At 41.1% G+C, this 25320-nt stretch overlaps 1 protein-coding gene and 1 pseudogene across 2 annotated transcripts in view; both read right to left on the bottom strand.

Moving 5' to 3' along the window:
• Positions 1 to 637: 637 nt before the first annotated feature.
• On the bottom strand, positions 638 to 2584 carry LOC308395023 (serine protease 1-like; the record flags this gene model as incomplete). The annotated part of the gene is made up of 6 exons (XM_080879678.1): positions 638 to 796; positions 877 to 1019; positions 1317 to 1378; positions 1828 to 2001; positions 2096 to 2291; positions 2545 to 2584. 6 exons carry the CDS (start codon positions 2582 to 2584, stop codon positions 638 to 640), a joined length of 774 nt encoding a protein of 257 aa, XP_080735804.1.
• Positions 2585 to 11160: 8576 nt separating this feature from the next.
• The window catches only part of LOC308395024 (F-BAR and double SH3 domains protein 2-like), a 55203-nt pseudogene continuing 41043 nt past the window's right edge, over positions 11161 to 25320 (bottom strand). The window contains exons 3-9 of the transcript in view: positions 21617 to 21712; positions 15359 to 15457; positions 14911 to 15063; positions 14693 to 14814; positions 13346 to 13429; positions 11672 to 11855; positions 11161 to 11587 (exon numbers count right to left, since the gene is read on the bottom strand). The product of the transcript in view is annotated as an F-BAR and double SH3 domains protein 2-like (transcript). The remainder of the gene's footprint in view (positions 11588 to 11671; positions 11856 to 13345; positions 13430 to 14692; positions 14815 to 14910; positions 15064 to 15358; positions 15458 to 21616; positions 21713 to 25320) is intronic.

Genomic DNA, 25320 nt, shown 5'->3' on the forward strand with positions numbered 1-25320 from the left:
CTTTTGAAGGCAACACTAAAAGCATGACATTAAGACTGAGCTGAGCCCTCCTAAAGGTTTGATGCTGGAGTCGCCCCTGATTGAGTGCTTCTCACACATTTATGATTTTGAACAATTTACAGTAAATAATATCAACAGTAAGTACTTTTAAAGATTAAACATATAATAATAGTTGCTAAATTCATGCAAGTCAAATAACTGATTGATCAACTACAGAAACAAAATTGTACTTCATGTGTTTCATGAGCACAAATCTTCATCTGTAAAATAACAACTAAAGATGTCAGATAATTGTAGTGAAGTTAAATGTACCAATTTCCACTTAGAAGCAGCGGAGAAGAAGCCACAAATGTGATGGAAAGACCAAATAAAATAAAATAAAGTACAAATTCCTTACATTTGTACTTTACTGTAGTAATTGTACTTAATATCATCTGGCAAAAATGACCCAACAACCTTCATGCAAACTTCACAGTTTCTGAACAACTGAATGATCTACTTGATGCCTGAAACTACATTGAAAACACACATGACATATTTATATTTTAACAATCGAAAGTTCACATGTAGAAACAATTCACACCGAAGCAGCTTCTTGCAGAGCGGACTGTTTATTTTGAATGTTATTTTAATTTTATTATTTTCCATTACTCCGTGTAATGACTTGATTTGTCCAACCAATGTAAGAGCAGACCTTCAGAGAAATAGTTGGTCCGGTACAGGCAGGTTCACAACCACCAACATGCACACCATGAATCTTGTTGTTTTTGGCCATCACTCCACCACCAGAATCACCCTGAGAGAGAAAACATAAATATTTTGTACCAAAACATCTGATAATGATACAGATAAAATGTTGGCAGCATGGTAACTCACCTTACATATGTCCACTCGAGGTTCTTTGTAACACATCGTGTTTCCATTTGGCCATAAGAATGCTGAATTACATGGATGGAGGTTAAGCTCACACTCAACAACATGCATCTTTGCACACTGGAGATGAGGCGGTTCATCAGGGACTAGAGAAAAAAGGAAAATAACAAAAGCTACTGCATGTTTCATGCAAGGAAATCAGCTATTGAAAGAAACATGCTTTGCCTCATTTCTGGAACAAAATGTGTTCTTTAAAAGAAGCTGAGCAGCATTTAAAAAGGAGGGAAATTGACAGTATATCCACAAAAAAATGAAATAAATACTTTATGTCATCACAGTTTTCAAATAAAATGAAAAAGTAACTATAACAGGCACACAAGACAAAATCAAGGTATAATATAAACTAAAAAATTGTGAAATAATCAAAACAATACTGGTCTTACGTTTGTTGTAGTTTACATCAACCGTATAGCCACCATGGCCTGCAATCTGAATGACATCCATCCTACAAATTAAAAAATAAATAAAATTCCATCTCCATGTCTGCAGGCTGAGTATTTCCAGTTCACTCTAAGTCAGCTAATCTTTTCAGATTCAAACATTTTATTAAAACATTCCATTTCCTTCCATTTCCTCATGCTCGTGTTTTATTGTCAGTTATTATAGATCATGGATGTAGCTCCTAAGCAGGTACCTAAAATCAAAACCAGAACCCTCTGCTCAATATTCAAGTCTCAGTTACATTATTGTTAATAAAGAAGCTCTGCAGTCACTAATGGGGGTTTGTAACTTCAAAAGCATGATGTCATTTTGTTCATAGACTACAGATGTTGCTACATTTTTTTGCTCTTCCTGGAAGTTTAAAAAACCAACCAACTAAACAAGAAAAATACATATTATGTCAACATATTCCAGAATTCAAACTTTACACTTAAAAGGTTACTCAAAACTCACTTTTTGCGACGTGTACATTTAGGGAAGACAACAGGCTTAATCTTATTCTCTGGTGGGTCGATTTTCAGAAGCATGATGTCATGTTTTCCTGTTTGGTCCTCAAAGATTTTGTGATCAATAATTGTCACCATTCTTCCTGGACCTGGATGAATTCCTACATATGCAGACATAGTCCTAAACAATGGAAATGGTAAAAGAACAAAATACCAGTAATGATTTTTGTCTCTGGACTGGTTTTTTTAAAATATGTGAAACAGTCATTTCTCACCATCCAGGTTGATCTTTCCAGCAGTGAGCTGCAGTTAGAACCCACTGGCTGTGGATCAGAGAGCCGCCACATAGATGATGGTAATGTGTTCCATGGGTCAGAGTTATGTGCACGTGATACAGACGATCATTTTTCTCACAGCTATGGTCGTGAAAGATTCTCTTGTGCAAATCCACCTCTGTGCACACCGTGAAACCTGAGAGAAGAGTAATATACTTACAGATGGTTGGCTTACCACCTGAACAACATATTGTGCAGCAACTATACTCGCAGTCCCAATTGTTCTGTTTCACAAACTCTTTGCCTTTTTCAGTGATATAGATGCAAAGCTCAGTGACAGTTATTTATTTGCTTCAGTAGCTCATTAGGGTCTGTCTCAAACTTTTTATAAAAGCAGTATAAAAAAAGCATGAAACATCAGTTGTTCAGTTAATGTGATATTGGCTCACTTGATATAACAATTTCTTTTCTTTTATTTGTCTTGTACATATCGTTATTGCACTTCCATAAGTGACAACATTGAACACCGATGTTTGACAGAAACGAATCCACAATGTCTCATTCACTCAGTACAAAACCTTGAGGCTGTTTTCCTGCCTTAGTGAACAAAGATATGAAATGCTATTTGATTATGAGTAAGCTCAAAATGAAGTTCATTGTTCTGTGACATACAGCTGTCTTACAGCCTTAAAACTTTTTGTGTGGGCCTCTTTCAGTGGTCACTTATTGCACTCTTAGTTGTTAATACTCAATATTCAGTTTTTCCCCATGCAGGTTAATCAGTCATGTTTGCATGGTTGTAAAATAAACATATTCATTGTTAATTATTGATAATCAATAAGTACATAACCTAAGAAGTTGTTTCACATCCTCCTGAATCATATCTTGATATTGTTACCTTTTTAATAATAGCACAACTTTAATCAATTGAATTCTTTCACCTCAGGTGTCTATTTCCAAATCCACTCTAAGCTTCTTCAGAGCGGTTGGTGTGTGTGTGTCCAGGTGGCAAAGACCTTAAGGTCAGATTTGTGATATTTGGCTGTATAAATTAAAATATGCATACTATGTGATGTGATTGCAGAGAGATTCAGATGGTGCAAGAGGAGATTTAATGGTTCATTACCTGGACACAATTTAAACTACCATTTATCACAACTACCACCACCATCACCCAGGACCTGAAGTGGGAGCCCACCATCACCTCCGTCATTAAGAAAGCCCAGCAGAGGATGTACTTCCTGAGGCAGCTGAAGAAATTCAACCTGCCAACACGGACGATGACGCAATTCTACACTGCAATCATCGAGTCCATCCTCACCTCCTCCATCACTGTGTGGTACGCTGGAGCCACTATCAGGGACAAACAGAGACTGCAGCGTGTTGTGCGCTCTGCTGAGAAGGTGATTGGCTGCAGACTCCCATCTCTGCAGGACCTGTACACCTCCAGGACACTGGGGCGTGCAGCTCGGATCACAGCTGACCCTTCTCACCCTGGACACAGTCTGTTTGACCTGCTCCCCTCAGGCAGGAGGCTCCGGTCCATTCGCACCAAAACCTCTCGCCATAAGAACAGTTTCTTCCCCTCTGCTGTCGGACACATGAACAATAACCGTATGACTGTTCCCACCACTAACACATGACCCTACGCTGTGTTCACTGCATCATTCCATGTTTGGCACTGATCACCACCTGCACTCATGTATATATCATGTATATATCTATCTACTTAGCACTTTTAATTCTTACTCTTATTTTTATTTTCATGTCTATTTAAACGTAATTTATAACAGTATGTTTGAACTGAAGCACCGCAGCAATTTCCTAATGTTGTAAACCTGCTCAACATTTGGCAATAAAACCCTTTCTGATTTCTGATTTCTGAACTAGCTTGTAGCAGTATTTCTCTCTTTCTCTTTCTTTCCCACACATGCATGAGCGTGCAGTGGCGTGTGAGCACCTACAGAGTTAGTTTTTCGAATATATTTCAAATATGGACCCAAATGCAGAACTCAGGAGACAAAGGATGAACTCAAAGATCAGCTTCAATGCAGTAGCAAAAAATACAAAAACACAGTGGCAGGGCAGCAGCAGGGAAACTGGATACTAGCAAAAGCAGGGAAACACTGAGGAAGGAAACAATACAGAGAGGGAGGACACAGCAACCAATTAAGACAAACTGAGGGAGTAAATACACAAGGAGCTCAGGACAAACAGGAGACACCTGGGAGGGCAGCTGAACCTAAATAAGAAAACGAGACAAGCGACGTAAAACTAAATAAAAACCACAAGAGACAACAGACTAACACAATAAGTAACTTGGTGTGCAAGAACAGAAACACAGACGTGACACAGAACGCAGGACAATGGAGGAAAATAAACTCACTGAACTATTTTTACAAATTACAAAAGGAGATAGTCTGAGAAATAAGCTCGAGGCTACAAAATTCAAAGTAACCAGAACAAACTAAGCATAAAGATGAAAGGTGAAAATTTAAATCACAAATAAACTAAGAAACAAATTGAAACTATTTAATAATAACAGCAGTATCTTGGGCTACGTCCACACGTACCCGGGTATTTTTGAAAACGCAGATTTTTCTATGCGTTTGCACCTTTCGTCCACACGTAAACGGCGTTTTCGGTCACTGAAAACGGAGATTTTTAAAAACTCCGGCCAGGGTGGATATTTTTGAAAACTCAGTTTTTGCGTTTACGTGTGGACGAGAAAAACGGAGAAAACGCAGCGTCAAAGGTGTGCGCATTTTTTGACGTCACACTGTGCGCCAGGTTATTGTTTCGGTGAAATGAATTTCTACAATGGCGGACTTACACAAAATACCATTACTGTTCATTTTACTCTCTGCAGTGTTTAAATGCTTACACAGTTACTGTCCCTCCACACATAGGACTCAGTTCTGCTTCTATGCGCCATCTTTGTTTACTCTTTCCCACCCAGGCTGACTTCTGATTGGCCAACATTTCTACATGGATAGGAATATAGCGCCATCTGCTGCTTTGGCATGTTCCTAGCAGCGTTTTCCTTCGTCTTTGGCTTTTACGTGTGGACGGGATTAAAAAAAAAATGAAAACGGAAAATCTCCGTTTTCAAAAACACCCGTGTACGTGTGGACGTAGCCTTGTTTTGTGTTTCTGGCTTCTAGGGATTCTAGAAGTGGAAAAATGTACTTGATGGAAGGGAAGAGCAGTCATGCTGTCAAAATGTAAAGTAAAACATGAGTTGAATCTATTAATTTACACACTTTTCTTATTTGCCTTTCCATCATACTGTGTCATAATGTGCTATTTCTTCTCTGCTGTGCTGAATTTCACAATAGAAGACGACCATTTGGCAGCCACTGTGCAGAGCTGTGGCCCAACTCCAAATGTGACCAGAGCTCTTATCCATCCATTTAGTGGGTTTATCAGCAGTGATCAGTCCCATAGATATGGGCTAGTCGGGCTTTCTACACCTGCTAGTCAGTTCAGAAGGTTGTTATCATCCATTCAGATGGAGGATCACTAACAGGAGGATGGGAAGACTCCAGAATCCATTCTCACTGATCTCCGGTGGATACGGCAGTGTTTACAAGTGAGATGATTTAAAGCATTTATAGAGTGACTATAAAAAGTCAGCGAGTCTGTGTCTGTGCTGAACCATTTAGAATCAGGTTTTGAGTCAGGCTGCATTGAGTGTGGGACTTAAAAGCATTAGGCTTGAAGATGGTATGAAAATCTCTACTTACCTTCTACGCTATATTTTTGTTACTGATTTATTAATACATTTTACATTGTTTCTTTTGTTTATCAGTAGAGAGAACACAGATTTCAGAGGCGCAAAGAGAAGCACTGTTGCTTCATACTTAATACTTTAAAGCTGCATTAGGGGAAGACAAGAAGCAGAAGTACTTCCAGGCACAGCCACAGTGAGGGAGCAGACACCTTACACTGAGTTCGGTGCTGGACCAAGGCCAGGAAGATCGTGAAGGACCTCAGCCATCCCAACAACAGACTGTTCTCTCTGTTGAGGTCAGGAAAGCGATTCCGCTCCCTGAAGACCAACACAGAGAGACTGAGGAGGAGCTTCTTCCCGCAGGCGATACGGTCTCTCAATCACACCACCACACAGTACTGACCCACACATATGGTTTTTACACACACACTGGACTTTCTGGACTTTGGTTTTGCACAACACTGGTCACTATATTCTTCATTTCCGGTTAATACTTGTACAGCTGCTGTTATTGTGTATATATTTATTTATATTTAGATTTCTTCATACATTCTTATATAGTTCTATATTGTGTATTTTGTTGTACAGTTATTTTATTTTCAACTTTAATGTATATATTTATCTTTATCTTATTCTTCCCAGTTAAATTTACCCTTCATTCTAATTTGTGTTGTACAGTTATTTCATTTTTAACCTTAATTTATATTCTATTCCTTCCTAGTTAAATTTACCCTTTTTAATTTTTCATATTTATTTCCTATCTTATTCATAGCCTTTTCCTTTTTTTGTTTTCTTTAGGTCACGAGCAGTTGTCCAAGCATTTCACTACATATCGTACTGTGTATGACTGTGTACGTGACAAATAAAATTTGAATTTGTATTTGTATTTTGAATTTGTATTTGTATTTGAATTTGAGTTCAGAGAAGTCAGAATTTCAAGAAGCGTCTGAAACAGCTCAGGTTTGGAAAGAAGCCTTTTATGTTGGGTGTTATAAAAAATATACACATATTTATAATAACAACTATAATATTATTATAAATAGTAGTTATTCTCTTATTATTATAAATAAATATCAAACATTTCAGTTGATTTTCTATCACATATATTGTGTTAGCCCTGTGATAAACTGGCAGCCTGTCCTGCTTTTGCCCTGTGGCAGCTTCAACCTCCCACTGTCACGATCCTGGGTCTTTTGACCCAGCGTTTTAAGTTTTAGTTTATTTTTGATGTTTATGGTTTATTTTTAAGTTCATCAGGTTATCTAAGCTCATTTGTTTATTTAGATTCCTCTTGTGTCTTCTACCCCTGTGTTTTAGTCTCCCTTTGCCCTCTTATGTTATCAAGTTTATATTGTCTTGTCTGCGTCTCATGTTTCCTGTTTTATTTTGAAGGTCTGTGTCCTATTTCAGTGTAGTCAGCTTTGCTTCCTTTGTCTCCTTATGTCAGAGTAGTGTCAGCTGTTTCCCCATGTGTTTCCACTTCCCCCTAATCACCCTTGTGTGTATTTATTCTGTGTGTTTCTGTTCATTCTTTGTCAGGTTGTCTGTTGTTCCATGTCTCCAGGAGTGTCCATGTTTATGTTTTTGCAACGTTCAAGGTTTTGTTCTTTGCATTTAGTTTTCCCAGTTTACTTCTAGTTAGGTTCTTTCTTGTGTGCATCTGCCTTTTGTTTTTGTACTCGTTTATCAGCCACATTAAACGGCTCGCTTTTAACCTGACCGTGTTTTACCCAGCAGACATTTATTTCAGTGACTCTTTTGAATTTAACGGACTTTGGATTATTTCCTGTGCAGGAGGAGGAGAAGGAGGCTATTCGGGCTCAGATGACCCGGATAGCCACGGCTAACCCAAGGTTTCTGGATTTTCTTGCCTGATGATTTAAAGAACTTTGTTACTGCCTCAACCTCAGTAGTAATATAACTAGTTTAGGAGCATTTCACTTTTCTTTTGTGCTCTGAAAGACACAGAGGCTAATAGTTTTTAAAACAGAGTACCACAAACAACATGTATCCCTTTAGAAATAAACTTTTCTTGTGATACTTCTAAAAACCACATTCTTAACTAGCCACAATAGCACTGTATCGACCCCCCAATGTTCCTTTAATACACAGGTGTCAAACTCTGGCCCGCAGCCTAATTACATTTGGCCCGCGAAGCCATACCAAATTACTATTAGAGCTGGCCTACTGGTATTATACAGCTAATATATATATTGTTTAGTATTAAGCTTTGCTTGTTCCATATTCAGGTTTCCAGCAAAACTTATTTGAGTCCATAAGAAAATATTCATTCTTATATCTGGAGGAAGATTTTTTTTTCAATAAATATTAATGTTAGCCCACGACTTTGTTCCAGTTTTGAATTTTGGCCCACTGTGTATTTGAGTTTGACACCCCTGCTTTAATACAACCTATAATTGTCTAGTAGCCACACAAACGCACTGCAACAGTAAGACTTGATGATTAGACAGAGGGGGTTACAGGTAGGGCCCCAACAGTCAGCAAAACAAGTCATAAAACAATAAAAGCTGCATACTTATCAAGAGCATCCCAGCACACACATCCCAACTGTAGTTCCATAGTTTCCACCTTTTTTCTTTACAAACTGCTCTTTTCATCTCTCCATGTCAGAGGTCAACTGAAACCAAGTCCACCTATATAAAAACACCCCATCAGACACACAGTATTTTCCTCAGCACTTCACAACTTTCGCAAGGTATATCGTTTTAACTTTTTTTTTCGGACCCCGGACACAGCGCTGTGAGGTAGTTAGCACACAATTTGGCCATGTAGAAAGCATCGTTTGTTTGGAACGCGTCATCACTGTTCATAAGAGTTTAATTTAATCAAACCTCATTTCAGGATCTACGTGGCTCCTCATCACTCGCCGATTCATCATTTTATTTAAATATCTGAATTTTCAGAATGGTGATCCAAGCGGGACACAGAGGCTGCTAGTTTTAACGCACCAGAATGCCGCAAATATAAATAAAAGTCTGACTGTCCCGAGAGCCTAGCCGCAGCGACACCTTTCTTTCAAATGGATGCCTGCAGGTGCGTTGGAGCCGACTTTGCTACCCGCACAGAGCGTTTCTGACAGTCGGGCGCTGCTTATGCAATAAAGAAAAACAACAATACAGCATGTTTCTCTGCTCCAAGACATCCGCGGTCCTTTCACACGGTAAGCATGTCTGTTATACCCAGCGCATAAATGTCTGTATGTCAGCGCTGATTAAACCCTGTTTAAAAAAAAAGAAAGAAAAAAAGAAATGTTTACGTGGAGGCTGTTGGCTCATTGGTGTCAGATGAACTTTTTTTCAATCACTGCACTGAGGGCATTAAAATAAATACAGTAACCATGAAAATAAGTTTTGTTGATAAAATACATTTCTTGAAACCGTCCATTGTTTTGTCCGAACTCTGAACACTGAATCCAATTTTCAAACTAAAAGCAGTGCTTTCAAAATTTACACTAAAGCAAAAAACCTACAAGAACAAAAAATAAACAAAATAAAATTATAGTACATAGTGACATATGTGTTTTATTTCTCATAACACATCATTTCCATCTTGTCTTCAGTCCTGCATTTTTATACTTCTAAGACCAAAATGAAAACTAAACTCTTCATATTCACAAACACTATTTGTTTCAGGATTTCATCATGATTCATTTTCCATATGAGGCAGTGCTTTCAAATTACTTTTGAAGTAGTACAGAGAAATTACTCTTCTCCTCTTCTTTTAAATTGCATCAATATTTTCCAACTGAGCAGTAAAAGGACACGGAAGTCAAACATGAAGCATCAACGTGATGTTTAGATGTCGATTAATATTACAATAAGAGACTAAAGTAACTCGCTTTGAACACTTCAGTTTTCTCTCTTGATGCTGCTGTTTGTTTCCTCCTCCACTTGTATTTTTCTGCACTTCAGTGAATGTGCATAGCGCCCTCTGTTGTATGTTTGGGAGAACTGCACTGCACTGTCATCAAATGAAACTGTGCAGAGGTGGAAAATGAGCAAAGGAAGCACATCAACTGAAGAAGCTTCTTGGATCAGAAGTTAAACATCATCCAGAACCTTAAAGAAGTAAAGTCGCTTTCTTTCCAGGCTCCTTAGACAACCATGACCTGGATGACTGAGAACCTACAAACACACATGAGCAGCAGTTTATTTAATGTGGACCTGAGCAGTGCCCAAACCAACAACCAAACAATTTTTATTGGACCCTACTTCAGCCAATCAGCAGTCTTTATCTGTTTCAGCATCAAACACAAACCACACCTTGAAGAGAGGTGACAAATCCACAAACACCTTCAAATGTAAACACACATCACACATGATGAACATGGATCCTAACATAGTTGATACTTTTTTTTGTAAAGCCTGATACTAAATGTATGCAGGCCACCTGAACTGCTTTGTCTCGAGTGCCGCCCACTGGGTTGGTCACTAGAACTGTGTGTTGCCATCACTGGAGCCGTGGTTGGTCTTTTAGATTATTTAGACTGGGACTGTTTTTTGTTGATTAGGCGGCATGGTGTCCTGACGGCTGCCTCTGTTGTTTTTTTTCCCAGGAGGAGGAGAGTGGAGCACAGGTGGACAGCAGCCACGGAGCAGAGAGCACGGAGTTTTGGGTGAAGACATGACACAGGAGTCGAGGGAGCTCAAGAGATTATTGTGTTGTCTTATTTACTCCACTGTAAATAAAGAGCACTGTCCATCGCACGAGTCCTGCTTTTGGGTCCTCCTTCCCCACTTCACAAAGACTGAAACTAATTATACAGGTAATAATAAAGGAACCAAAAGTTCACATCTATAGCTTTAAATTTGGACAAATCTGTCAACACAACCATCATGAATAGAATAAAATACAAACAAACACTGAAACTAATGAAAAATTACACATGATATATGAACTGTGGAAACTAACTGAACAATAAAACTCAGAATAAACAAATTCAAACATTATATGAAAGGTATAAACTGATTTGCATCTTATTGATTTGCAGGCTCACTTTGCTCCGGGACTTGACGACTGGCCCAACCCGTACAGTCTTCGTCTCTTAATACTGAATGTTGAAAACTGATACTCATGGACACCTTATTTCAGCCTCTTTACTTTGCATAAGAGACCCAAAGCTTTACATCAACATGATGTTGTCTAGTGGACCAGCACGTCCATTACATGTTTTGCCGTTATTGCTGTTTGTTACGAGTTCAAATATTGAGGGTGAGCACAAAACAATAATGGTCCAGAAGAGCTTCGGTCAAACAATGTTTTTAATGAACACGTGCGTGGGGAGATGAACACTGCCCACAGACAGCATCGATCTCCGCCCAATGATACACAAGCAGTTGTTTTATACCATCAGGGTTTACTTTTATGACGCCCCCTCATGCGTCAAGCAGATACAACACAGGCATAAGTTTCAAAACCACAAATGTTCTGTTGACGACTTTGGACACATTTAAAAGGACATCTTCTCCGTCTGGAGGCCAGGTGCTTCCTATTAATCTTCTAACTCTCGCTTATCTCCTGGAACAAACTGTCCCTTAGGCAGACACAATTTTGCAGTCACAAGCTTTTGCAAACTATTATTTGAACTCTTACACCAACAACGCCGTTAAACTCGCCCTCCCAGAAGCCATCGTCCTCGTGGGTCTCTCTGCTCAGGATGGGGATGATGGCGCCTTCTGGGAACGACAGCTCATCTTCCGTTTGTCCCGCGTAGTCGTACAAAGCCTTTGCGAATGAAACTGCAACACAGACAGTGGCAACGAGGGTATTAAACAAAGCAGGAAATCAAAACTCCGATATTATCTGGTGGAGGCGGATCTCACTCCTCGAGTCTCCGTTGACGGAGCCGGTTGGGAGTTCGGTTTCAGGTTCGGTGGAGTTGCTGGAGGAATGGGATCGGGCGTCCAGCGCGGCCAGCGACTGCAGCATGCTCAGCAGGCTATTGAAGGAGGGCAGCTGCAGGTATTTCTCCGGGACGTAGCCCACCTGTCCGCTACGGTTTCTGGCCTGGAAACACAGACAATGCACACAGACGATGACAACAGCCAAAAATGTTTCAACAGGAAACTCCTAATGAGAAAAAATAAAGTCAGATGTAAAGAGTAGGGCTGTAACAATATCACTGCATTGTCGCCAGAATTTAATAACAGCCACAAAGAGAATAATAGGAGAGCTTTTGTTCGCTCTTCCTGAATTAACGAGAAATCTAAAATCCTAAACAAGCCTCTGCTGAATTCATGAAGCTTGATTTCATGAACACCGGTGGCCTCCCCTTCCGCTGCTTACTTATTTTCATTCAGATTGAAAACACTCAGAGGTATTGGGATCTCTGTTGGGGCATGCTGTGGGGAATCACAGCACTAAAACAGATCTATATAAATGATATTGCTCACATTTTTATGTATGATTATATTCATTAAAATAAATATCCCATTAAAACACTATATCTGTATATGAAAAGATAATCACCTAAGTAAATACACATAAAATATTGGCTCAACACGTGGAACATTTGCACAATGGCTCACAGGAAAGCCAGACTTACACAATAAACAAAAGTAAAACAGCAACAATGCACAATGTTCCTTCAGGGAAATGATCTGAAAACAACCACACACAAAGTACACAATGACTACACACCAGCAGCTCTGCAGAGGCGTTTATAAAAGAATGACTTCACACAATGATGGGAGCATCCACAGCTGACATTTCTACATTTAAGTAGACACCACTGACCACCCGAAAAATGTCCTCAAAGACTTCTCAAATTTTCTCCCAAAGGTCCAGGAGCAACTTTGTAACAGTCTGTGACAAACAAAGTGAAAATGATAACTAAGTAGCTGGGAGATCATCAAATTAACATTTTATATCCATGACCAGGTCACTCCGCAGATCTCAAACTGATCAAGAGTCCACGAACCGCTGTTAAAAAGCAGAAGCTGACAAACTGTGATCAAACCGGAGCGCTGCTGAGGCAGGATTGGATCACCATCAATCAGGATTTGGTCCAGATTTTCAGTAGCTGCACTTAAGGTATGAATTAAAAACTGCCTCAATCATGAATTATTGCATTCACAAACTTGGGTGCCATGCCCGCCCACCTGCCTGCCCGGCTGCGTGACGAGAATCTCCCATCAGCCCTTTACGGCTGCGGGGCCAAAAAAACGAAGCAGAGAACTGTGTATTTGTACATTTTTTGATTTGTCTTTATGTTCAGCAGAGCTTCTACCACCCAGGCCAACCTGACCTGCCTCAATGCACCGCACGCATTTTAGTTGAATTATTCTAATTCCTGAAGCCACATCAGTTCAACTGATCCCAGAGAAACACTAAAACGTCCAGTAGATAGTCTGTACCGGTGCGAGGTCTTATAAAAACTGAAACTAAATGTTTGTCAAACAGTCTAAGAGCCAGAGAGTGAACTAATACACAAAACAACCAACCCTCAAACATGAGAGTGCATCTGCTACATAACTGTGTTTGTGTTATTTTTGTACCTTGACCCAGTCCTCCATGTCGCCATCATCGATGCCCTCCAAGATTTCCTGCTCCTCGATGGTCAGCTCGTCTGGCTGAGAAGCCTGCAGACAGACAAACACGTTCATTCAAATTAAAGCTGCGATGTAACAGTTTAACCATCTTCATTTCACCCGTGATGTATATTTTTCAAATACCGCCACACTGGTGAACGGACAAAAATGCTCACTGTGGCTTCAATAACATCAGCCAGAACACTGAAGAAAACACTGAGACCATGCCTGCATTTATACCACACTTTACTCAGGACTCAGGTAATATAAAACAACTAATACTCCAAAGCAGCACAAAACTCAGACTTACACTAGAATTTCTGTACAAATTCAGAGAGCAGGTGTTTTAAACCTGGACACAGAATCATTAGTGCCACAAAGTTTGGGGAAGTAAATCTAAATGGGGGTTAAACACGACTGGAACTGATTAAAAACAGCCAAAACAAAAAGTGGCTTCACTTCAAAGTCAGAATTATAATTGGTGACATGTTAAAGATCCACGTCCAATCCAAATATTTAAATCATGTGTGGAGAGGTTAACCGTATTTACATCTTAATAGATTTTATGACGACATCCATCCAGCAGGGATGGAGGAAATCCCAGCCAGCTTTGTAGGCTAACACAGAGAGCATCCACATTATAATGCACCACACAGACGGCAGACTTCAACCACACTTTCAGAAAATATAACAGGAATGAGTCTCCAGCTGTCTGCGTCAGTAACAGAAGCTTTAATCTAACAAGTTTGTCTTTTAATGAAGGAGGAACCTGGAGAGAACCACAGAGGCACAGGAGAGCATGACAAGACACTTAAAAAGATTTAAATATTAATCATATAATTACCAGAAAATATGGTTAAACCTACAGAATCTTAAAAATACTTTTCCTTTCACTTCCAGCTGTTTTATGTATTCTGCATGAAAATGAGGTTTACGGAGGACAGAAAGTGTAACTCTGCAAGTCACTGTTCTTCTAAAAACACATTTTTTGTGGCTCCTGAATCTTCATCCATCAATATCCAGCTACACCAGCTTCCTGCATTTTCTAATAATGACTGCTTCTGTAACTCCCAACACGCACTCCCCGTGCCTCGAGCCTCTACACGTATTTTAAAGAGTTGTGAATACAGAAAGCGCAGAGATGCTGCAACAGCAATCAAACAGTGTTTTTTTCCAGAGCAGCGACACTGATTGTTTAGAAGACTAAACTCAGACTCGACTCGCTGCAAACACATGAGGCTTTGTAGATGTCACCATTTCTCTGGGCGCTGACCGACTCATCGGCTACGACCCTGCTTAAGCGTGTGTCGTTACCTTGTAGGAGTAGAGCACTTTGCAGGTGAGTGGATAGTTTTTCAAGGTGCTGGAGGGGCTGGAGCTGCTGTCATCCAACACTCCATCTCCTCTTCATCCTCTCGCTCCAAATCTGCTGTTACCTACGGATGTTAGACCGACATCTGCGTTTAGGGCACAAATCTACAGCGCATATACTTCAAAACTACAGCACTGTGGAATTGGAGTTTTCGTCTTACGGAGAGTGAAGGATCGTGGGTACTGAGGTTGTTCCAGCGCTCGTTCTCCAGCTCCTCCATCACCTGGTTCATCGCACTCTTCAGCCACGTTTCAACCGGGACTCCCGCCTCCCTTAGCAGGTCCAGCTGGGCCTCGGCTTTCGCTTTCACCGTCTAGCAGCAAAAAAAATAAAAAATAAAGGTGAGTTAAAGACCACCAGACTTTCACAACCCACTGACAAGCCCCCCACCCCCCAAAGAATAAAGAAAACACAATGAGATTAGTATGAAAATAAAATAAATACTTAATGTGTTTTAAACACCTCTGCTCTCTTCTAACAGAACATTAATCCTTTAAATCTGTCACTTCCCCTTTCAAACCAGCAGGTGCCGCACTGGGGCAACTTTAAATAAGGAGAAACTGATTCAGAAGATGGAGAAATCGCTGATCTAGAAGTTCAAAGGTTACCTCTGCCCTCCGGAGACTCTGCCTGGCCACCTCCATCTTGATCTCCAGCTCGCTGTTGCTTGGCTCCGAAGCTTCCTGGGTCCCGTACTCCTCCAGGGCCTGAAAACAAAACAATTACAACTATTGTGGTGACGTATACAAAGGAACACATGGAATAGATGGAAACGGTCCAACAATAAAGCGATCAACATAACCAGGGACATCTGGAAACAGGTCGCTGCACGAGCTGTGCTCACCTATCTTAAACCAGCTTTCGCAATAAACCAGTGAGACGGAGCTCTTATCAATTTTATCCTTTCATGCCACAGTAAAATATGGAGAAGTTTATGATGCCGAGGTTTATTATTATCATCCAGCTGACCGGCTTCGCTGCATTAAAGGCCAAATTCCAGTTTAATGGAAAAAAGTGACACATCAGTGCATTTTGTACACTTCCTGCAAAGATTTTGCAGGGATTGTGTGAGTAAGGGGTGACAAACCACATCAGAATAACTCCAAACCCAAACACAGACATAACACGCACGTTTAGATTCAGAGACTTAAACTTCCCAGAGGATTTCCTTCTCTTTGCAGAACGTCACACTCATCATGTCCAAAGGGTCATTTTGACTCCTCTGGAATTGTGAAAACTGTTAAATTAAAATCCCATGATCATCATATTTCATGACTTTTCCTTATATGGGTTTATTCATTATATAGTGAAAGCAAAAGCAACAAAAATTACCACCACTCATACCTTTAACTGCTGAGGATATCATTTTGATAGCATCGAAATTTATGTCAATGCCAATTTTATTTATAGAGCACATTTCATTACATGCAAAATGTGCTTAAACAGAAGAGGCTCAAGGCAGTGAGAACAAGAAAATAAAATTTAAAATAGAGATTGCAAATGCATTTTGATTAGAAGGCTGCAGTAACATGAGCCAGAGCTACCTAGACATGACTGATGGGTAAATATATTGCCTCAACTGCTGCTGTTGCAGGATGGGGGCAGGTCTAGCATTACATTTTTTCTCAATATGAAAACATGGACTAATTTTAACATATTTTTAAATCCACAGATTCTCCAAAAAAGCTACAGGATCTATTTTTAACAATAGAGGGCTCAACAAGTAATCTGTAGCTCTAAAACTAGCAGATTTTTACACCCTAAAAGAAAATTTAAACATCAACTTTGTGGGACTTTTTTTTAAGGTGCTTTATGTTTAAAACCGGAATTTGCCAATTTTTTTGCTTAGCTTTATGAATCTAACAAAACACAGAAAAGTTGTTTCTGTTGTGAAACAGCAGATGGTGCTACGCTGGCACTGACCGGATTGTAACAGATGGACTTTCAGGACGTTTCTGTGTCGAACAGCCACCCAGTCAGATCGTCTCTTACACAACAAGAAAAGAACATGCATATGTCATTACAATAAAGAAAACCTATCTCCTATGTGTATCTGCTGTTTTAAATATAACATCTTATTTGACTGACTGATTGATTCGATTTGAACTAATTTGGTTACTGGATCGCTGTGAATAATGATCACACGCTTTACTCGGAGCACAAGGACCAGTGTTACCTGCTGTGTTTTCAAATATCCACACCGTGCTTTAATCATTTACATACACCATGCGTAACTTAATTCACTGCACGGTGTCTGGACTGTTACACCACGTCAGCATTATAAACCCTTTCTTAGTCGTCTTATGAACGACATGGTTATATTTGTTTCAATTTTCTTCTAATCAATAAAAATATAATTAAACAATTTCAGGGGGAGGCAGGGGAGGCTCTCCACCACTAATGTTTTCTTTAGGAACAGGCTGCTGCTTGTTTGACTTCCAATGAAAACAACACCAGCGTTTGCAGTTTGAACAAATTGTCTAGTGTTGTCCGGCGGGGCAAAGGAGAAAAGGAGCGACGGAGCTGGGCGGCAGAATCTGACTCTTTTACATCCACGAACGGGAGTCGTAACACATCGCTTGGCAGACCTGCGGCGTCACCTTACAGCCTGATAGGAAAATATTTTTGGACGTTTATCTGTTTACACTTCCTGGAAGTGTGTGATGACAGAAATTAAGTTCAGAGGAATAAGTGTGTGGTGTGCATTAACAATAAAAATGGAAAATGTCATTATATTGTGCAGATATTCCTCTGTGTTTAGGACAGCGACTAGTTAAGATATGCTTTTTAAAATATATATATATATATATATAGCAGCTGGATAGCGTAGTGGTTAGACTACACGCCTTTGGAACAGAGGATCGCAAGTTCGATTCCTGCCTGGGGCGTCTGTATCCAGTAAGGGTCCTAAGGCTAGACCCCCTATGCTAAGCAAGCCTACCGCAGACATGAGCGAGACAGATAAATATGAAGGCATGCCGGCTCGGACGTCGCCCGGATCAACAAGGTCCGCGTCAGGTGTTGAGGAACCAGGGCACCCTGACGAAAAGTGGGCTACTGGAACAAGAAGGCATCGGTGGGCAAGAGACGAAAACAGGGCGTTGTTGGAATGCTACTATGCAAGTAACCCTGGCGGAAGGGGCTACATGAATAGGATGAGGGACCTATGGATTCTTCGATACCCAACATCCACAATGACGGCGAAACAACTAGTAGCTCAGTGTTCCAACATTCGAAAGAAGGGACTGCTCTCACAGCTAGAGATTGACGAGGTACAACACAAATGCTACGGCAAGGAGGAGTCAGGACGCCAGGTCATCACCTCCACCCGAGATTGGGTACATAGCCCCAAGTGCGATAGGAGAAGGATCGTTGAGTGCGAGAGGAACTGACCTGAAAAATAGGATCATGGCCAAGCTTGAAACCTGGATCCCGCGTAGCCGGTTACCAAGATTACGTGAAGTTCCCTCAGAAGGTCTGCTAGATGATGTTAATGCAGCACTACGGGCAATACCTACAACCACGATTACCGACACTAACAAGCTGATCTACAATACGGCAACAGTGATCAGTGAGATGCTTGGCTACAAGTTGAACAGCGACAAGGGGCAGTACCCTCCATGGAGAAGGAGGCTAGAGGGCAAGATCAAAGTAGCACGGAGGGAGGTTAGCCAACTAACGGAGTTGCAGAAAGGTGCGACAAATAAGGTGCCTAAGAAATACAGCAAGCTGTCCATACCTGAGGCCTTGGAAACTGCCAAGCAAAGACTCACAGCCTTGGCCAGCCGCTTGAGGAGGTACACCAGAGAGATAGAAGGCAGGAGAATAAACCAGCTGTTCTCCACAGAACCAGCAAAGGTGTACTCTCAGTGGCAAGGGAACAATAAGAGAACAGCACCACCAAGGCTGGAGACGGAGCAATACTGGAAGAGCATATGGGAGAAGGATGCAACCCATAACGGCAATGCTCAGTGGCTAGAGGATCTGAGGGCTGACCACAGCGACCTCCCTGAACAGGGTCCAGTAACCATCACAGTGGCAGATATCCAAGAAAGGGTCTCCAGTATGAAGAGTTGGACAGCACCAGGGCCCGACATGGTTCACGCCTACTGGCTGAAGAAGCTGACTGCACTCCACGAGCGTCTGGCAGCACAAATGAACCAGCTGCTAGTTAACGAGAGACACCCGGAATGGCTAACTGAAGGCCGGACGGTCCTGATCCCCAAGGACCCCAAGAAGGGACCGGTCCCCTCCAACTACCGACCAATAACCTGCCTCAGTACTACATGGAAGCTCCTGTCAGGCATCATATCGGCTAAGATGAACAGGCACATGGGTCAATACATGAGCGGGACACAGAAAGGAATTGGCAAGAATACCAGAGGCGCAAAACACCAGCTACTGGTAGACAGAACAATCAGCCGAGACTGCAAGACCAGACTGACCAACCTGTGCACTGCCTGGATTGATTACAAGAAGGCCTATGACTCAGTGCCCCACAGCTGGATACTGGAATGCCTAGAATTGTACAAGATCAATGGGACCCTAAGAGCCTTCATCAGGAACTCAATGGGGATGTGGCGTACAACACTAGAGGCCAACTCCAAGCCCATAGCACAAGTCACCATCAAGTGCGGGATCTACCAAGGAGATGCTCTGTCCCCACTGCTGTTCTGCATAGGCCTGAACCCCCTCAGTGAGATCATTAACAAGACTGGCTACGGATACCGACTACAGAACGGAGTATGGCCCCAACTGACCGAGTGCTCAGTGAATACCTCAGGCAGCAGAAACCCAAGAAAGAGGAGGGAGACGAGGAACCATCATGGAAGGACAGGCCCCTGCACGGTATGTACCACCGGCAGATAGAGGAGGTGGCTGATATCCAGAAATCCTACCAGTGGCTGGACAAAGCTGGACTGAAAGACAGCACAGAGGCACTAATCATGGCAGCACAAGAACAAGCTCTGAGTACAAGATCCATAGAGGCTGGGGTCTATCACACCAGGCAAGACCCCAGGTGCAGGCTGTGTAAAGATGCCCCAGAGACAATCCAGCACATAACAGCAGGGTGCAAGATGCTAGCAAGCAAGGCATACATGGAACGCCATAACCAAGTGGCCGGCATAGTGTACAGGAACATCTGTGCCGAGTATAACCTGGAAGTCCCGAGGTCAAAATGGGAGACGCCCCCAAGGGTGGTGGAGAATGACCGAGCTAAGATCCTGTGGGACTTCCAGATACAGACGGACAAAATGGTGGTGGCTAACCAACCGGACATAGTGGTGGTAGATAAACAGAAGAAGACGGCCGTAGTGATCGATGTAGCGGTTCCGAATGACAGCAATATCAGGAAGAAGGAACACGAGAAGCTGGAGAAATACCAAGGGCTCAGAGAAGAGCTCGAGAGGATGTGGAGGGTGAAGGTAACGGTGGTCCCCGTGGTAATCGGAGCACTAGGTGCGGTGACTCCCAAGCTAGGCGAGTGGCTCCAGCAGATCCCGGGAACAACATCGGAGATCTCTGTCCAGAAGAGCGCAGTCCTGGGAACAGCTAAGATACTGCGCAGGACCCTCAAGCTCCCAGGCCTCTGGTAGAGGACCCGAGCTTGAAGGATAAACCGCCCGCAGGGGCGTGCTGGGTGTTTTTTTTTATTTTTTTATATATATATATATATATGTACTGAAGTGCAAATTAAAAGTTGAGGTTGTGCATTTAATTAGGAAGATAAACAGTCTGATAAAGTCGGAACAAACACGAGCTGGAACTAGTCCCACGGTGAGGAAATGAGACGACACATCTGTAAATAAAAACTAAAAATGGGAAATAATCTAAGTTCCTGTGCAGGGCAAGGAGTACAGTACAAAGTTCACTGTTCTGCCTTCAGGCTCATAGTTCAGACTAACAAAGATAAAGACCAATCACGCAGGACTTATTATGTTTCCTGCTTTGACTTCTTACCCAGACTGTTCCATAATGTGTGTGCAGTACTTTTGTGATTAAAATCTATTTAAATTAGTTGTTTATTTCAGTGCAGACAGATTATTGACACTCAAACAATGGAGCTACTTTGTCTGTTACTTACAATTTTTTAGAAAATTAGAACATTTTTTCCTGCTTGTGTATCAATTTAGAGGAAAGGTCATCACCCAGCTTCTCAAGCTTCATACTCCAGTGATCATGAATGTCTAAAAAAAAAAAAATCTTTTCTGCATCTGGTATTGTTGAGATGTTTAACTCTGGACCAAAAAGGTGGATCTGCTCTGCCTAAAGCCGCTTTGAGCATCAAGGTCCTGAGCCGAGTCCAGTCCGGGCTTTTGTGGCCACGGCCAGCTCAGCTTTCAGGATGCCCGTGAGCTGCTTGTTCCACTCGTCTGATTTTGTATTGATTGTTGTCTAAACAAATTAATCTGTCATCTGTTGAGCTTTGTTCCACTTCTCAACAATCTCCTCTGATCTGTGTTCATTACAGCATTTTACCTGTGGTTTCCAACCTGTGCAGTTCAAACCTGAAGGATCCACATTTCACTTCACTTTTCTGTAGAAATTGATTTTCCGGTAAACTGATTAACACCTCCTGCCAACTAAATTAGTCAAACACGAACCTTATTTTATGCTACAAAATTTGTATTAAAAGCAACCCAAACACTTTGAGATTTGGATTTTAATAGTTTCAAAAATTATTCTTCAAGTTTTACTTGAACATTTTAGAGAAATCATGTTAAGTTCAAAATTTTTAAGGTTGGGGATTTCATTCCATGCATAATAAATACGAGTTTATTTTCCCCAATAATCACTAAAAGCAATCGCATGTGATATTTTATGCATTTAATAATGAATAAAAAGAGAAAAACATCAGTATTTACCGTATCTGAGTCGACAGGCTGGAACATGAAGTCTGGTGCTTGCTGGAACGCCATGTTCTTCTGCACAAACAGCTGCTGTTGAAACTCCTGCAGAACCTGCATGCGTTTCAAGGGAACAGACAAAAATATACATATATACTTATTTAAGGTTTATCACAAGCTTACAAATCAGCCCATGTCTAAACCTGCATAATTAACACTTAGTAAAGCCTTTAGGGTTCAGGCTTGCTCCCTATTTAGTTTTAATTTCTTGCCCACATTTATTTCTATTTAAAATTAACTTTGAAAAAAAAAAAGACCTCCAGCTGAATGAATTGTGGCCAGTGATCCGTGTAGCTTTGGGCCACATTTATAATTTTTTATTTTCCATTACTCTGTCAGTTTATTTCTGTTGTATTAAGTTATGTGATTTGCTTATAAAATGAACCCAAATCAGCTTTTTATTATTTTAAACAAGTCAAATAAAAGAAAACGCCAATAACAATTAAGAGAATGACCATAAAGCCGTTTCTGGTTACTATCAGCTGATCTGAATGCTGATGACCACTCTGGTGTTTGTGGTCACAGCCTGACATTAAAAACGTATCACAGGCTCGAGTTCACCGCCTGCCTATTTTCACACAGACTATTTTTAACTCTCCAGCTGCTGAAAGCTTAAAGAGACAGTTAACAAATTACATAACATATCACTGTAAGTAACACAGGTGAAGGTACAAACAGTTTTAATTCTAATTTCAGGTTTTTTCTAAAGCCAGCTAAAGCAGCCGGGGACTGGACCACAACCTGGACCACAAAGCTCTCTGCCCACCCGAGGGAGGACGAAGTACCTGTGTGGATATTTTAAGCTGAACTCATGGGGCACAGCTATTAGCTGTTCTGGAAAACAAAGAAACCTCCCCAGTACTGGTCCCAGGCTAGTAACTTTGGTCTTTTGAATTGTACTTAAGTTTGGCCCCTCATCAAGAACCAGTTGCCTTGGGGAGACCATACCAGGGGACAGCATAGCTTCTCCTCCTCAACTGCGATCATTCACAGAAAGGAAAGGAGCCAGTGTAGGTGGTTTGACTGGCATCTGAAATAGGAGGCCTCCAGAATGTCTCCTAGACGAGCTGGTAAGGGCAGACCAAACACACACTGGACACATTATGTATCTCGGCCGGCTCGCCGTGGTATCCCAGTATTCGCTGCCTGTCTGTTGTCAGACGCATTTGTGTGACCATAAATACCACTTAAGTGGGAAAAGGAACTTCTGGACATCTCTGCTTGGACTGCTGACTCAAGTGTCAAAAAATGATTTGATAGAGGAACTTGTATTGGAAAAAAGAGGAGCAGGGTATTGATCCCTGTTGATTTACCCGTCAGTCTACAGTCATACCTTTACCTATGACTAAAATCTGACACAAATGAGCATCTTCTGAAGGATGTCTGACCTCTGCCTTAGAAACACGATGAAGAGCTGAGTTATTTGGAAAGCTACTCGTTTACACCGAAAGGCACCAGAGTGGCGGCTCACTGTTCTCCAGGAAGAGCAGGAGTAGGTGGCTGGGGAGGGGGACGTCTGGGCATCATGACCGGACTCAGATAAGCAGCAGAAAATAGATGGAAGGAAATCAGGTTTAGTAATATCAGTTTTATATTCTTTAATCTTGTACACCGTATAAATGCCTAACATTTTAATCAGGCTTCCTGTAGAAACAAGATGCTGCTGCGTCTCTGCTCACATGGAGAGGCAGAGGTTGAGGTTGTGTGTGAGAAATATATTACTATGAATTACTAGGCTAACAATTACACCAAACTGCCAGGCTTGACACCATCTGAAAAGTAAAATGAGCATAAAATGAGCAGCTTACCCAAGCCAAGTTAAATAGTATCCCACAAGTAGCTCATTTTACTTTTGCTCCCCCAACTTATTTAATCAACCAGCCACAGTGTGGAGCTGACATTCCAATCAAGCTTAATCAAACAATTAAGCTCTCTCTTTCATAGATATAAATAACTGCTGCTAGCTATGACGTTTAAGGAGTGAATAGTGAACTTCTTTTAATGGTGTGTTTAATTAATTTTATTTAATAACTTGTGACCTTTGAGTCCCTTCCTTGCAAGAATTATGGCCAATGACGGAAATGTATGTATTACATTTAAGATTGGAAAACAATGTTAATGCCACAAACGTGAGTTGTCATATACATCTGTGAGTTAATCTGCACAACCGTGTGCACATGTGCTCTGTGCATGTACACACACAAAGAATTGACCTTCGTTCCTTAAATTTGTAGCATTGCCTCTGTGCTGACTGATGGTGCTCAGTGGCTTTTGCTTCTTGCTTTTAAATCAGATGTCACTCTCAACATACATGTAAACACAAGCTACAGCAGCCAAGCAGTCTTAGCTGAGGAAACAAAGATACATTTCCTCATTTAATGTAAAATATTGTGGTGATGTTATGTTATATTAGGCAGGCAGCTGCCCAAATAACACTGTGACAATCAAAAGTATATCTATTTTGAACGCCTCAGCTGGAAAAATTCAAAATGGTTTGTAAAGTTGGCCACAGGTCTGTATGTAAATGGGAGTTAAAACATTGCTTCATATTTGGATATGTATGATGTTAGTGTTTCTAAAATACTAAAAAATGTGTTTATTAACAAAGTAAACTAAAAATAGACATTATTAAATTTTATACTTTTAACTACTGAATTGAACATAATATGAAATAATGTGTTTCCACTGTGGGAATGATGGATCCAATGACAAATAACTTTCAGATTAGTAAAGCTATATTTTTAATCTTTCTAGTTTTCCATTTCTATTTAGATGATTTATATTTATATTTAAAAGGAACAGGATCATAACAAAATAACACCACTGCAAGTGTAACAAAAATATGTTGAAATCAAATGGTATGTTATTTGAAATCAATATGAAACAATGACACATGCATTTTATCCAATTTTTTTTATTTATTTAATTTTTCCCAATTGTCCAAATTAGTCTGTGATTTGCCTTATTGTCCAACAAATCATATTTATATACAAATATATGTGACTCTCAAATATGATTTAAATGGATCATTCCTCACTTGATGACGAATTATCCATTTAAATATTTGCAGAGTCCTAAACTTGATGCCAGTGAACTTATCAGCGGTTGGTTTTAAGAAAAAAAGCCCAAAAAATCCCCTATGAGCAAGCACTTGGCGACGGTGGGGAGGAAAAACTCCCTTTTAACAGGGAGAAACCTCCGACAGAACCAGGCTCAGGAAGGGGTGGCCATCTGTCGCTGCCGAGTGGGCTTAAAATGTTCACTGTCCATCCTCCTTCTGACAGGAACTTCCTACAGACCAGGTATGAAGGATGCCTGAGTGGACATACAAAACTCACAAGTTCCTGGCTTTCACGGCTCCTCTGCAGAGGGTTAGTCGAAGAAGGAGGGGCATCGCGAGGGGCGTCGGGGGACGGGGGACTGTGCCTCACTGCCCTCCCCTTCTCCAAGAAACCCGTCTTCAACCGAGCCGAGAGAGCCGGGAACTTGTGAGGTGTGCATGTCCTGGTGAGCCTCCACCGTTTTATGGGTGGGTGCAGCCTCGACTGTACAGAGACAGACCAGACCAGCAGCACCACACAGACACTTCAAACCTGATCTGTGGACAATAAACAGACACACACAGACAGACAGACAGACACACACACACACACACACACACA

The sequence above is a fragment of the Rhamphochromis sp. 'chilingali' genome (assembly GCF_963969265.1).
Source record: "Rhamphochromis sp. 'chilingali' genome assembly, chromosome: 4".
NCBI lineage: Eukaryota > Metazoa > Chordata > Actinopteri > Cichliformes > Cichlidae > Rhamphochromis > Rhamphochromis sp. 'chilingali'.